General features: G+C 31.3%; 1 protein-coding gene and 1 long non-coding RNA gene across 4 annotated transcripts in view; one reads left to right on the plus strand and one right to left on the minus strand.

Moving 5' to 3' along the window:
* Positions 1-1,497: 1,497 nt before the first annotated feature.
* LOC143232540 (uncharacterized) lies at positions 1,498-4,831 on the plus strand. The gene is made up of 2 exons (XR_013017582.1): positions 1,498-1,635; positions 2,109-4,831. It is a non-coding gene; the product is annotated as an uncharacterized LOC143232540 (long non-coding RNA).
* A 4,237-nt stretch (positions 4,832-9,068) lies between these two features.
* The window catches only part of LOC143232542 (G1/S-specific cyclin-D2-like), a 33,623-nt gene continuing 26,430 nt past the window's right edge, over positions 9,069-16,261 (minus strand). Inside the window, exons 5-6 of one of the 3 annotated variants that reach the window (XR_013017583.1) lie at positions 14,094-14,433; positions 9,069-10,550 (exon numbers count right to left, since the gene is read on the minus strand). Coding sequence is in view for 1 of the 3 variants with exons in the window: in XM_076468113.1 (XP_076324228.1) it covers positions 14,284-14,433 (150 nt within the window). In the remaining 2 variants the exon portion in view is untranslated. Of the gene's footprint in view, positions 10,551-11,332; positions 14,434-16,261 lie in introns of those variants that run through there. The other 2 variants (XM_076468113.1, XR_013017584.1) reach the window with 2 other exon arrangements.

The raw sequence follows: 16,261 nt of genomic DNA on the forward strand, positions 1-16,261 counted from the left end.
GAAGTATGTTGGAGAGAAAACAGTTAAATGAATAAATATAGAGAATAATTTACAAACGGAAAGTCAACCTGTTAAGGAAATCTAGGCTCATGTCGAGACTACTTCCAGAAAGAAATCAAAAATGGAACTACCAGTGAATTCACTCATTTCTTTTCTAGGAAGAATTTCTCAGTAACAAGAAAGCATGTGATGATAAAGAACAAGAGATTATTTCAAGAAAAATATTTAAGTTCCGCTTTTTTATAAAAAATCAATAATTAAAATCCCTCTACCAGTTTAAAAAATTTTTACACCCACTGATACATAAATCTAGTCTGTAGTTCAATAACGTGTAAAGCCCAGTTTAAAAAGTACCATTAACGAAGTTGCGTAAGTTGGTGTAGTTTGGTGCCCACAGGAACATAAATGTGGCATTAAGAGATAAGAGGTTATCCCATCTATATCTCATGCGCTTTGGAAGGGAAGATCTTCAAAGTTACTTTGTGAATGGGCTATTTAATGTACTCTTTTATAACAGGGCAATGTTGTAAGCCATATTTTCAATGTTTCAGTTTACTTATTCACCAGAGAGAGATACTAACATGATGATGGCAATATACTTAGACGTTTTGTAAAAATAATCCTAGAATACCTAATATATTAGTGCCAACCAGGGTATTTAAATTACAGCCTTTGTTGAAGTCACTTAAGAACGTTGAAGACAAACTGGAGGCACCATTCACCAACTCAGCAGCAGTTGAGATGGTAGGCACCATATGGTGAAATGAATGGGTCATGGGGTAGTACTGAGCATCCCTGAGTCAGGAAGTACATTGCTTCTGTGACCATGACCTATAGATAAGACTTGGGATCAAGCAGTGCTGACAGATAAGCTGTTTAGACTATCTTGTCATTTGTCACCCTGGGTTAGAAACTTATAACTCATCAGAGCACTGGATTCTGTGAGAGCCCTTACCACACTATGCACGTGATGCCAATTATATTTTGGTTAAGTGATAGCATGGAAATTTGAAATGAAAGTGTTTTGCCACAATTATGGTTCCTTGTGTGCGAAATAAATTCCTCCACTGACACTTAACACGACAGAAAAGAGTGACTTAAACCTTTCCCAAATTGCTGGACTTCAGAAAAGGCTGTAAGATACGTGGTTCTGAAGCTAACTAGTCTAACTTTAAATGTCATCAAGCACTTAAGTGAGAAGCAACTCTTGGAATCACTCATCTAATCTAGTTGAATGGCGAGAGCTTTAATAATAATACCACATAATCCTCTCTATATTCTTTTTTTCCAGAACACCTAAAAAATATAAAACGTCTCATGCAGTGAAAAAGTTGTTTCATCTAACTGTTTTTTGATATATACTATAGTAATTAATCTTGATTTTCGAGAATTTTAATGCAAAAATCTTAGTTTAGCTGCTCTCAGTCACTGGTTGTTTATTTTGTGAAATCTGGAAAGAAAAAAAGGAATGAATTAGACGGATGACAGGTGGCAGCACTTGACTGTTTATATTTTGACCACTTCTAGAACATTAGAATAGATTCACATATGGATTTGCTCAACCGTCTATCCACCCAAAGAAAATTCCCAGTAATAAGAAAGCATGTGATGATAAAGAAGAAGAGATTATCTCAGGTAAAATAAGTCCTAGAAAAGCAAATTTCAAGCAAAATATTTAAGTTCCACTCTTTTTTATATAAAAAACAATAATGTAAAACCCTATACTAGTTTAAAACATTTTTAAACCTACTTATACATAAATCTAGTCTGTAGTTCAATAACGTGTAATGTCTAATTTCAAAACTACCATTAATGAAGTTGCATAAGTTCGGGTAGTTTGGTAGCCACAGAAACATAATTTGCAAATATAAACGCTATTTAATAAAATTGGATCAATAGATTTGAGAAGAAGGTAGATATAAATATGAAATGTAATTAATATAAAGAAGTATCAAGTATGATCTCTTCGAACAGTATTTTCTAAAGAATGGTCTACAAAGGGTTACTCTCACTTTACATAAATGATATAGATATGCTAATCGTAGAGGTATGGCAAGGACGCCTGTATTAAAGCAATGCAAAAGTTATCTGAATTTTCTTCTTTACAGGTTATTAGAAGCTAGATATGAAGAGCTACATGGCACAGTTGCTCCATCTCTGGTGTATGTGGCACTTTCGAGCTATTCAAAGCGTTCAAAAGTCGAAAAATAACGAATAGTGAAAAACGGAGATTTACTGTTTTCTTTCTTTAGTAGGCCTAGCGCCTATTGTGTTCTAGACAGTAATTGTTTCATCATTTGATAGAGCAAAAAAGTGTTCACGATCTTTGACTATCTATTTTATTATTGTTCTATGCAAGATTTGTGAAGCTTTCAAATACACTATACAACATAGTGAACCACATACCCCATCTTATACAAAAGTGGAGAAACAAGTATTTGGAGAACAAATATTGCTAAATAAAAAGTACGTAGCATTGAGTATTGAATTTGAACAAAGTGACCAAACAAATAGGTTAAAATTAAACATATCACTCGATCGTCTAATGGTCATACAGCAGACTAAGTTGTCTCAATTTTACATGGAGAATAAAATCTCTACATTACTGGCATCATCATCCTGCCTATCCAAGCCTTGATATTTGAAAAAATCTCAGCTCCCGTCATTATACTTTTCTTTTAGTTAATTTTAGGGAATTACTTTTATGACTATTATACAATAGAATAGGATCTTACGACTGGAAATTTTGGTTCTATTTGTTTTACCATTGTCAAATAGTTGTTGTAAGAAAGGACATCCGTTTATCAATATTGGTAAACAATGTGGAGCCGAAGGATACAACATGTTGAAAAAGGGAATATCTCACACAGGAAGGTGTTGAGAACAGTAACAGGCTCAAAACTATATCTTAGAGTAATTCTGTGCAACACCCTTATCATCAAAGTGAAGTCTGTGATAAACAATGAAAAACCCTCTAACACTAAAACCATTGAGATGAAATTAAGTATGCTGTCTGAATATATGGAAATTTTGTCAAGATGTGTGGTCTAAGGAAGATTTCGATGTCCTTTGGAGAAGCTTGGTATGCGTTGAGGCTGAGTTGTCAACGTTTTCCCCATAGAGATGTAGATAATATCATGATAATATAATTTATCTCATCTTTTCTTCGTTAAATACAATTACAGAGCATTATGGTAGAAAAACTCGTCACAACAGATTCATTATTCCAATAAACGTACAATTATACAAGTAATAGGTTAAGAACTTGAAACTAAGTATTCAGTGCCAAAAGATGATCTAGTTAGATGAGCCAGTTTTCCATCTTTCTGGGAAATGAATTATGTATATAAAGAAAGCCAAAGATGTGTACACGTTAGTGTTTAGGCCCAACTGTAAGAGATGTAGAGTTTCCTGCTCGGCTTACCAGCTTAAGGAAATGAAAGTTGGAATAATCGTACAAAAATAAGATCTTGGCGAATGAAGTTCTCCTTATATTGATGTTTTATCTTATGAAGATGAAGGATTTAGCGACAGTATCAGAATTGTTTCAGTGAGGTTTGCTCAATCCCATGACCAGGAGTCAGATTGAACCATTATGGATTATTGATAAGATAATTAGATGGGATAAGATGGGATAAGAAATCATAATTTGATATTTCGAATTAAATTGAAGGCTGAGTTTATTTGTGAATTATGTAATATTTTTGACGTAATTCTCGTGAAAAATGGCAAAGAGTTAAAAATGTGATGTTTTAAATATTATGTGTATGATGAACTTCAGGTTCAATCGATTGGAAAATATTCAACTCTATGTTCAGAAGTTATCAAAAGTGACATTGAAGGCAGTTTAAGATTATTGAAAATAAATTAAATTATATACAAAATTTAATTTAAAAAAGTAATATTTGCCTAATGTTTGAGATACAATTGTAGAATGTTGAAATAGGTATATCAATTTAATCATATAGTAGCCACGACACATTGAAATATTAATTTAAAATTAGAATTTTCAAACTTAACCACTGGTGTTTTGTAAAATTAACAAATATCTTACGAGTTTTATGACATATATATATATATGACATTTCAATGATTGAGTCTATCAGAAACATACTTTTTAGTATATATACATACACACACACTCAGTAGCTACTTTATTAGGTACATTTTCTCTTTAACGCAAATAGCCAAACAACAAACCATGTGGCTGCAGCTCAATATATAAAGCATGCAGACATGATGAAGACGTTCAGTTGTTGTTTGACCAAACATTAGAATGGGAAGTGTGTGGGATCTAAGCGACATTGACCGTTAAATGATTGTTGGTACCAGACGTGGTGGTTCCAGCATCTTAGAAACTGCTGACCTTGTTAATGAGAAAGGTCAGAGGAGAGTGGTCAGACTCGTTCAAACTGACAGGAAGGCTACAAATACTCAAATAACCATATTCTGAAACTATAATTAAACCTAGCGAGCTGAGTATAATAATTATATTGCTGCAAATATTATAAAATGAAATAGTAAAAGATGTCTCACATGTCCTGCTCTAAATATTTTTCACTCTACTACTTACACAAATTCATTTAGTAAAATAAAAAAGCAATTTATCTATTAACATGTACAAAATGTAATGTGTAATATGTGGGTCAAACTTCAAACCCATTGCATATACATATAAATTTGCAGTTTTCAGGTTAAAAACAATTTAATTAATTTTATATAATTAAAATATTTCAGGATTCACCCTTTTACTTCTGTTAAGATAACTATATTAGAAACTGTTAATGAAGACACCAATAGACTTCAACGAGAAAACTTTTAGATTTTGAAACTAAAAACATTATATATTTATGGATTAAACCAAAATTTTAATAGTTCTACTGCTTTGAGTTGTGTAATGACTACTGTATTGCTATTTTTTCTTTATAGATAACTTTTTCGTAAAATTAGAAAAATTGGAGGTAAAGGAAATAATAAATTAAAATGGGTTAATTTTTCAGAATTTTGTAGTTAGTTGGATAATAGTTTTTATACTGGTATTAGTGTACGTAAATTATTTTTTAAAAAGGTTTATCGACTTAATCTTCCCAAAATAGGAGCATTAATTAATGTAATAAAAAATTTGATTTTCGAAACGATCATGCAAAACACTTACTTGTAGATATAATAAAATATCGATTTAAAGTCAATGACTTAGTAAGTTTAGGAAAAGAGAAACTGCAATTAAAACCTTCATATTTGGTAACTAATTTGAGACATAAAATATTCAATGATTTGCAGATTTTTAAAATTATCCAACAATCTACAAAAAATAATATTTTTCCTTATAAAAATTTAAGCCTACCGTCAGTTATAAATACGAAGTTCCAATTGGTCCATTACTATATATAATCATAAAACTTTTTTAACTTGTCTAAACATAGATGAAGGAAGTTAATGACTTACCTTGTGAATGCGAAAATAGTTTATTTATTAATACTTTTCATAAACATATTACTGTTAACTTGAAAATTATAAAAGATAAAATATTGTGTAAAATACTCAAAAAAAGGATATAAATACAAAATAACCACAAAGTGTAATAATAATAATATTCTATAATGTATTGAAAACAATACTGATGAACATATTTTTAAACTTAACTGTATTACATCTTATCCATCTAGATGGTTTTTGAAATGGAAGTTGTATGTACTTAAAAAAATAAAATTCAGGATATAACAATACATATTTATCGTTTTATAAATTAAAAATAAGATTCAAGAACTACAGAAGAAATATGTTATAGCTCCCATTGATAAGGCTAACTGTAACATTGGTATCATTTGTAAACAGCTTTATGCATTAATTATAATAAAAGAAATCAATAGCACACAAAATTGAAACTTGTTAACCAATCTAAAAATACAGCAATTAATAATTTCATTAAAACTTATAATAAACTTTATTTTCAACAAAATTCTTATGTGGGATTACCGTTTCTTTATGCTGTTCCCAAACTACATAAATCTTTAATAAAATTTAGATTTATTTCTAATTCAATAAGAACAAGTATCAAACAGCAAGTATATGTTACTAAATAAAGTACTCAAAATTTTACTTGATAAAATTAAAAATGTAAGTTTTAATAATAAAACATACGTTTTGGATAATAAAAACTAATCAACCTATTTTAAAATATTTGAAAAATTGTGAACAAATGAATAATATTCAAATATTTGATTTTACCACATTCTACACTACAGTTCTATTAAACGATTTAATTTTTGTGCTAAATTAATTAACAGAACAGTTCTGTTATCCTTTTATAGGACTGGAAGAAAGAAAATTTAGCTCCAAAAATATAAAAGATATATTAAGTTTCTGTATTTACAATAATAATATATTTTTCAATAACCAAATTTTTAAAAAAGTGATAGGATTTCCAATGGGAGCTAACTACTCTACTTATATAGCAGATTTATATCTTTACTATTATGAGAATGTATTTATTGAAAATTACACAAATCCAGATATTTTTACTTTAACTTACAGATGTATAAATGATTTAATTAGTATAAATCATCCTGAAATAAATAATGTTATTAATACTATTTATCCAGCAGAATTAGATATTGAAAATACTTCATTATCTAATACAGAGTACATTATTTAGATTTAGAAATTGAAATAATTGATAAGGATACCAATGTCAATATTTTTGATAAAAGAAAATATTTTGTCTTCCGATTTATGGTTTACTCTCTGTTAATAGTAATGTACCACACCCATCTGTTATAAGCATTATAACTTCACAATTATTCAGATGTTGTAAACTTTGTAATAAATTAAAATATTTCATCAGTAATGTTGAAATACTGATATAAAAATTAAATGTTAATGGATTTAATAAAGAAACTTTAAATAAAATTAGTAAACTATTATGTAACAATGCTAAGATCGTATTAACACTCCTACGAAAAGTGGGGCCTAATAGGCCCCAGAGCAACTTGAAAGGTTATTAATATTAGGCTAATAATTTTGTATTTAAATGTAATTGCCATTTAAATCCTAAGATTCCCACTGTCCCAATCTACTATCTAGCGAAACCACAGCCAGGGGAACGGGCTTGGAGAAATCAGGACTAGAAACGTCTTTTCGTAGGAGTGTTAAATAAATATAAAGAAATAAAAATTAGAGACATTTTACTTAAAATTTCTAATAACTATTTTTAGTTATGAATAAGGTCATTTAACAACTTGACACTACATTATGAGGATGTACACCTTGTCCCATATAAAAGGTTTGTTTAGACCATGATAGTCACAGTAGATTTAATAAATGGGTGGTGGTTGGGAGTTATAGTAGTTTGTTTAGACAACTGGATCAGACGTTTCATACTAGTATAATTCATTTTCTGTGCTACCAATTAGTGCCTTTCTACCATGTTGGGTGGAATACTAACTTTCAGAAATAAGTTTTCAAATTACCCCCAAATGGTAATACTTTATTCTTTTATTCTTATTTTTCTTCTTTACTTTGGAGAGTAGTCGCTTTCCACAACTGCAGGCGGTGAAGGGTGATACAGATGTGGGGCGTTGTGGGCTAAGGTACCCGCATCTCGTTCTCCTAATTTCTATATCTATTGCTATTCTTTTATTTCTCATGTAAGACTAACGAATGGAGGTTAAGACTGATAGACAGTATATTCCCACTGCAGTGTAGGTCCTACTTTTCAGTCACCTCTAAAACTCAGGATACATTTCATAATCCCACATTATAGTTTGTACCCTGGGATATTTCAATTAATGCAGTTCTTTTGTTTAATTTATTTGTGTTTTGGCTTGTTTCTCAAGTTATAACAAACTAATATAATTAGTCAGAAATTTGGATTTGCTGTTTTTAATGCAGTTCTTTCTTATGATTTTGTTTACTTAACTTTATCAAAATGTATTAAATTTCACTAATATATATGTATACTGGGTGGCCCGTAAGTCCACATCCATCCGCATTGTGTCTAAACAACGTTATAATACTAATGATGAGTTGAAGGCAGCTGTTACCACGGCATTTGAAACAATAACCCCTGCTATGTTGAGGAAAATGCCTCACAGAACATGGCATTGCATAATATTATGCAGCAAGAATGAGGGACAGCACACAGATACACTGGATACATAAGGTAAATGGATGGGTAGGGACTTACGGGCCACCCTGTTCTAATGTAAATATATGGGTGTAGTGGACTAAGGATTATTTTGCAGCAAATGTATGTGATTTGTTGGCGATAAATTTAAAAATAAATAAAGAGCACTTGAAACAAGTTGAACGTATGTACAAAAATTCTTTACACTATGAAGATCATAGTTATATCTTAAACACTGTATAGTTAGTTCTCTTCTTCTCAAAAGTCCACTTAAACCAGTTAAGTTGTTTTAAAATTTAGTTTACAAGCCGAACTATTTTTTATCTAGTTTTGTTCGCAATAATATGCGTGTATAATTAACTCACGCTGTCGTGTGAGTTACCACAGTTGTATGCTGAACTTCTAATAATCGTCTACTTTTTGTCGAAGTCCACACAGGCGATTTCAATTAGTTTAGAACACCCTTTGATGAGACAGAATTTTTATCTCTTTCAACCTGTTACTCTCACTCTTACATGTCAACCAATTATGTCATACACTCCCACAACGGTTAACTTTACGTTTTCTAACTTTTCAATGACGGAACTTCTCTTTTACGCGGCTTTACTTTACTCTCTGTTTCCGCTTGTCTGGTCGCAGCTGTTTATACATCTATCGTTTCGGCATTCCAAACATCACCACAGCCTCGACATTAATGGATTTCAAAACAATACAAACTGATTAAAAATATTTCCTACACTAAACAGTCTTTTATGTCTGACGGAATATTCAAGTGATGTTAAAACAAAAGATATATCAGACAGAAGATTTGGATTTTTCTTACAATAAAATAGTGGAATATATATATTCATATAAGTATTAAAAAAGAGAAGGGTTCAATAAATTCATAAATTGACACTTCCACATGTATGTTTCATTACTGTACAATCAAGGAGAAGATAGATTAAAGAGCACGTACTGTTTTATTGTTTGGAATGAGGCACAAAGCAACACAGTGGGTTATCTGTATTCTTTCCACGATGAGCATAGAAACCTTAAACGCTTTGAGGAGAAGTTTTCAAGATAAACAATCGACCGATACGTTTTCTATAATTATTATTGTACATTGTCTTTATTATATCGACGAGTTTTGAGGTGAATTTGAGATACGCTTGTTCCAGAAGAAAGAAGACTATTTATGTTTAAAAGAAAACCACAATAAAATAAACCTTTTCTGTTTGTTATTCATAAGGAGGAAATAACGAGAATATATAACGAACAATTTAAAGAAGTTCGGTCTAAAAGGAAGTAAACATTTACTTTTGCGATTACACTTCAACACAGTCAAAAAATAAAATGTAATTTAAAGCATACAACTAATGAATACATGAATAGATGACAACATGTTAACTATTTAATTCTCAACGAGGTGGCGGAAAGATATATATTTTTTTTAATTTCGCGCAAACTACACAAGGACTATCTGTACTAGTCGTCCCTAATTTAGCAGTATAAGACTAGATGGAAGGCAGCTAGACATCACCACCCACCGCCAACTCTTGGGCTGCTATTTTATATTTTACTAAAGAATAGTGGAATTGACTACCACAATATAACGTCCCCACGGCGGAAAGGGCGAGCATGTTTGGTGTGACGGGAATTCGAACTCGCAACCCTCAGATTACAAGTCGAATGCCTTAACCATCTGGCCATACTGGGCCGGCGGAAAGAGAACCGATACTGATTTTTTTTAATATTGATTTATTTACCCATTTTCAGTGGTTAATCTATTACATGCAAATATTTCAGTTTTTTACTTATCACGTTTCAGAATGGGTTAGACTTAAACGTTTCCATGATACATCAAAATAAACTTGTTAAACTGATCTATTTATGGTAAGTCGTTTTATGTTAGTCTTTTGGTAAAATTTTGTTGGCGTTAAACCACGAAGCAAGAGGCATTTCATCAAGTATTTCAGGCTGAAAATAATGACGCAACAGAGTAATATGAATAGGCTTAGCATGTTATTCGTATCTAACCTAATATGGCTTTAAATTAGACGAGTGTGCTAATGACACTTCAACCTCACTGTATATTGTAACTTTTACGATAAAATCTTTCGCTCTAAATGAGAAATTAAAAAAAAAAGGCCGACTAGCTAACATCTAAAGTCCAAAAGGTTTCATGTTTCAGTGTGTACTTACAACTTTAGCGGTGTCTTGTAATGGGTATTTATTTTTACATATTATTTTTAGTTTTAATTTCAAGCACACTGAACATACATCCAGTTTACTCAACCGAGTACAGATAATAACGAACTTGATGAAACTTTGTAGAAGACGAAAGGCGGAAAACTTTCGAAACGTCCTCAGCACTTCTCTCTCCACAACAGGCAGTTGCCGTCCATTATACAAAGTTTCATCTTGAATACTCTGCCTAAACAATCTATTAAAGAAAAAAATAACTTGTCTTTTAATTATAGTATTTGTTGATAAGATTCGTGAATTAAAGATAGAGCTTTGAAAATCATAAAAAATGATATTTTCTGTTCGAATAAAAGTAGATAATATTTCAAAAAATACAAAAGATCAGTGTATGCATGTGTGTGCGTTTGTAGTTAAGCACAAAGATACACAATTGGCTATCTGTGCTCTGTTCACCACGGGTATCGAAATCAGGTTTCTCGAGTTGTAAGTCTGTTGGTGAGGCAAAAGATAAATGTTCATGTTTTTAGCTAAAAACATGGGATGATCTTTAAAATATATGCATTGAAAATTTAAATTATTTATCTTGAAAAAAACCGGACTTTGTCTAGCCTAATGTATAACGTTTGGAGTTGATAAGAAGGTTCAAGGTTTGAGGTATGATTTGAACATTGGACTCATTCTGCACGTTAAGCTGCAGGTATAATATAAACGTCACAATCCTGCTTTATTGTCAGAGTAGCTATGTAGACAGCAGGTCTTGCCGGCTTTTTTTTTTCCTCGGTTAGTAGTCCAAAATTAAGAGTTGATTACGCCTGAACACAGACCATAACGTCACGTAAAGAGCCATTTCGGTTGAAGATAACTAAACACCTTAAAATTATTTGTTGTATGAAACAGTTTGTACAAGTAAAGTTATTTACAAAATATTACGGTAGTTACTATTAAAACTCGAATTTTAAAATCTTAAACTTCAGATATCTTGTTTTTGTGACTCATTTAATAATAAAAACTTCAAAAACGTTTTTATTAAAGAAGCAATTTTATTCCACACGTAAAATACCTAATAGAAAAAGAGTTGCATATACACCCCTCCCCTCGTCACATACACACACAGCATAAACTGAAGAGAATTTACAGTAATAGGCAAGTTAAAGACGTGTACATATATCTAACTCTAGTTTCAAGTTTAAAGTAATCCATAATTTTAAGGCGCAGATAAATATTTACGATAAAAACAACAGCAAAAATGTAAGTACTGTGTATAAGTAGGCAATTTATGAAGTGTAAGAACGAAAAGCACCATACAACTCACGACAAGTTTTAACAGTGAAGTCAATGATTAAATATTCCTGAGAACTCTATACATCCATCTATATTAAAGAGAAATCTTGTTGGATGATTTAACTTCGATAAGTTCTTTTCTGACTCAAGTACACCATTTCATATGAACTTTAACCTCTCCCCTAAATGAAAAATTGTGTAAAAACAAATCAAATATGACATACAGACAACTAAGTAAAAATAAACTTACAAAAGTAAATCTTACAAACGATTCTATAAATGATGTACTTTAAAGTAAATTACTCTTTACTTGTGTTTTAACCCACTTACTCTTATGTTTAAATTAAGTTGGACTACAGAACATTAATTAAAGTGAGAAACTGACTTGAAATTTGTGATCATATATCTTTTACCTTCTTTATTTTCTCCCATAAAACTCTTACAATGAATTAATTAAACGCAATAATTACGCCCTCAAATTCACCCAGCATGAAATAACTTCCAATGTCATTAAGAAAATATTCTTGCATCCCTTTTTCCTTCGAACAAATACATGTTTAACATAAACAACGATGTCTTTTTATCTATCATTAGAACATTTAATTCAATGTTAAATTTAAAAAAATCAAATACTAAATGCCTCAAATATTTTTCGGGCAACCAAAATCCACCTTCTTTTTAACACTTTAATCATGTTAAACTTAATAAACAGACTAAACTTTAACTACAACAAATGTGACTCTAATAACAATCGAGATTCTACCCGAATACCGCTTTCTTTGTCTACTGAATGTTCTTACAAGTTTCCCATGTAAATTAGTTACGTTGACGTAACATGTATTCATATCTAGAGGCTGAAAGCTCAACTTAAAAATTGGTGGATAATAATCTTTATTAAATGTCCTATTAAATTAAAGATTAACCACAATGTGAATCTACGCAGTGCCATTTTTAATTCAGTCGTATTATTATTATATATATAAAAAACTAGTTTTCAATTCTTTACTTCAGCGTTTAACTTTACTTTGTTACAACTCTTTAACCGGTTACTAATTTCACTTATCTATACAATTTATTTTGATACTTAAAACAACTGACAGCTATTTAAACCGGCTCTCACAGTACTTCAAGTATAATATAAAAGCATGTTGTTCAGCGTGGACAGTAAATGTTGCCAGATTTGTTTTTTTTCTTTTTAAAAATCTTGAAAAACGCACACACAAACTTTAAATGTTCAATAGCAAGAAAGGAATGAAATATTTGTGTAAAACAACACGAAAATAAAGATTTAAACAATTAGGTAAATGTGTGAAAATATGTGAATCGGGAATATATGTTACTGTCTTAAATATTTTTAATTATAGAATACAAATTATTATAGAAATGGCTTTTTAGTAACAAAACATTTAACTGCCTCAGTTAAGAGTTTATGCCATCACGTGCTACGTGTGCAAAACCTTTAAAGTAGTACATTCAACTCATTTTTTACCGTTAGTAGTTTATTTAAAAAGTAGTCGTTTACCGTTAAGATTTGAACTTACGTTTTAACTGTAACCGATATATATGACTTTTTTGTATAGTTTTCAGAATTTTTCTCACAGTGGAAATTTATTTTAAAATGTTAGTTCATAACTAAGTCAGCCCCCCGCTAGTACAGCGGTATGTCTCCGGATTTACAACGCTAAAATCAGGGGCTCTATTCCCCTCGGTGGGCTGAGCAGATAGCCCGATGTGGCTTTGCTATAAGAAAAACACACACACACACAAAAGTCAACATTTTTACGTTCACTACCTCCAGGAAATATAATTCGTGTATTATATAAAAGTAAAAAAAAAAAAAACTTGTTTAAAATTTTGTGACAGTTTTATGTAAAATACAATTCTCGTTGTTAAAACAGATCTAATTTTGAATATCAATAAAAAAAATAAAAACATAAGAACTTGAAGTTATACGAGAAAGCACTAGTGTTTAATCATAGACGATCTACAGAACTAAGTACAATGTGGTGTTAAAAGACAGAGTAGCAGCGTAATATTACGAATTTAGAAAGAAGCAACACAAACACATGAACTTATAATAGTTATAGAGCAAAATTAATACGCATTTTTGGGCTGTTTGTACATGAATACAATCGCTTATCAGTCGAAAACAAAATATAATGTTTTTTTTTTCATCCTCATTCTCGAAATTCAATTTTTCTTGGATTTATTTAACTAATTACATTCAATACTCAAAGTCGTTATTTAAAACTACAACCAAATATTTTTCTTTCACGCAGCTTCTTATACAATATTGCATTTGATTCATCTAAAAGGAATTGAGACTTGTGTATGTGTAAAAGGAGTTTAACATTTTCTTATTTTACAGTAAAGAAAGACTATACACTCTTGGAATGCTTAAAATATACAAGATTGAAATATTGGCAGAATTGATCCGAGGTATTGACGTAATGACAGCTGTGCATCTGCTGTTGCTAAATCTTAAGTTACAGTCACTTACTATTTCACGTCGGTAAAAAATCCGAGTTATTAGTGATGTATGCTTCATTTTCGTGTTTTTTCTTTCCCAAAATACACAATATGACTAGGACTCGAGTGTTGACAAGTACAGAGGTCAGCACTGTCAATGACTTTTAAGCCTGGTAAAATGTAAATATCCATTTCAGTAAGAAGACTCACTACAACACTTCTTAAAAGTGGACATCTTGAACGTCTGTTGGAGTGTCTGGTTTAACATTTTCCCCGTCAATTACCACAACAGCTTCCAGTTTATTGGAGCTTTTGCCTGAAGGGGACGCCACCATACTTTCAATCTGTTCGAGGCAGTGACGAAGGCAATCCTACGAACCAAATTCGGGAATATATTTAAACCTTATACTAAAATACAAATCATACTATTCTGGTGTTACATTATTTTATTCAAAAAACTATTTTCAGAATAACATTTAAACATTGAAGTATACTTGAAGACGAAAATTCAAACCATTCGTATAATAAAATGTTGTAACATATATATAAAGTAAAAAGGTTTTAAAATAATTATTTATTACCATACTTTGTGTAACTGAAATGTTTAATAAAAAATAAATAAAAATGTTTGTAGCATTCATAAGATAAATACTTCAGACACTGGAAACCTCTTGAACACTGTTTTTATTTTGTTACGCAGATAACACGAGTAAGGTGTAGCGAAATTTGATGACTAGTTTGCCTATGACTAATATATTCGGTGGAAGTCTTACCCCTAACCCTAAGCTAAAAAGAACCACTATCAAATAGAAGCCGCCGAACATCAGCAACAACAACCAAGGAAAGTGTGTACTGACTAGACTCGGGGGCACAGATGACCTCCAAATAATTTTTTTTTTCTAGTTTTGACTTTCACCTTTAGAACCACACCTTTGAATACCACGGGTGGTAGTTGAAGGCACAAAAATTATAGGAAGGGGTTATCATAACCATCTGTTACAACAATACCGTTGTTTATAATGACGAGAAACTCAATTGAAGTACAAATGTATTCTAAAGACGGCTGGTATGAGTGTTAAAACTTCAATTATTGTAAATAAAGTACAGAACAACCTTTCGACTTTCTTTTAATTAAAGTTTTAACGTCCATACCAGCCGCCTTTAGAATACAAACTTTGTTTTTCAAGGCTACAGGATAAATAAACGAGGCAGCTGAAAAAATACAAATATTCAGTTTGTTTTCATAGCGTCAACAAAATCCTGTCAAACTTTGTCGTTTGAAGATAAGCAATAGGGTTTTTATAAATGTTTTCGGATAAAGTGAAAACTACAAACTGAAAGGATTGTGTCCAGCGAGAAATCATTCAACACATTTCTAAACGTGTAACAATCTTTCATTATTCTAAAATAATTGCCATACTTAGTTCGATTACTTAGATCCACATTCAACTTATGGGTTATATTACTAAAAACTTTTAGTGATTGCTTGACCTTGTGTATAAGAGAGCAGTTTGGTTGAGTTGTTTTAGAATTTTTCGCAAAGCTACACGAGGGCTATCAGCGCTAGTTGTCCCATATTTAGCAGTGAAAGGTTAGAGGGAAGGCAGCTATCATCACCACTCAATGCCAACTCTTGGGGTACCCTAGTAACAATGAATAGTGGGATTAACCGTTACATTATAACGCTCCCACTGCTAAAATGCCGAGCATGTTTGGTGAAAAGGATTTGACCCTCAGATTACGAGTCGAACGTTCTAACAATATAGCTATATCAGGCGTTTAATAAGACGCAATAATAAAATATTTTGCAGCGAAACAAAATAATAAACTAATACTTTTGAGGTATTACTTTTGATATTCACTATTTATTTCAGGTTAAGTCCCTCAATGGGCCAACGTAAGTTCGCGGATATAGAACGCTAAATTTATTCGCATACCTATATGTGGCTTTGCGTTAAAAGCAAAAACAAACTAGTGTGAGTTACCGGTTTGTAGAAATTGTTTGCTACAAGTGGGGTCCACACATTGGTAGGTATTGAGGGATTTTATGTTGCTGCCTACCGAAACACATAATACAAAGAAAGAACTGATCAAACAAACCGGATGGCATTACTGTCATTCTACACAGAACATAAATAGAATAATCTAACATTAATTAGTGGAATCGACTGTAATACTGATGCAATTTCTGCTTAATTT

The sequence above is a fragment of the Tachypleus tridentatus genome, chromosome 11 (assembly GCF_004210375.1).
Source record: "Tachypleus tridentatus isolate NWPU-2018 chromosome 11, ASM421037v1, whole genome shotgun sequence".
Classification (NCBI taxonomy): Eukaryota; Metazoa; Arthropoda; class Merostomata; order Xiphosura; family Limulidae; genus Tachypleus; species Tachypleus tridentatus.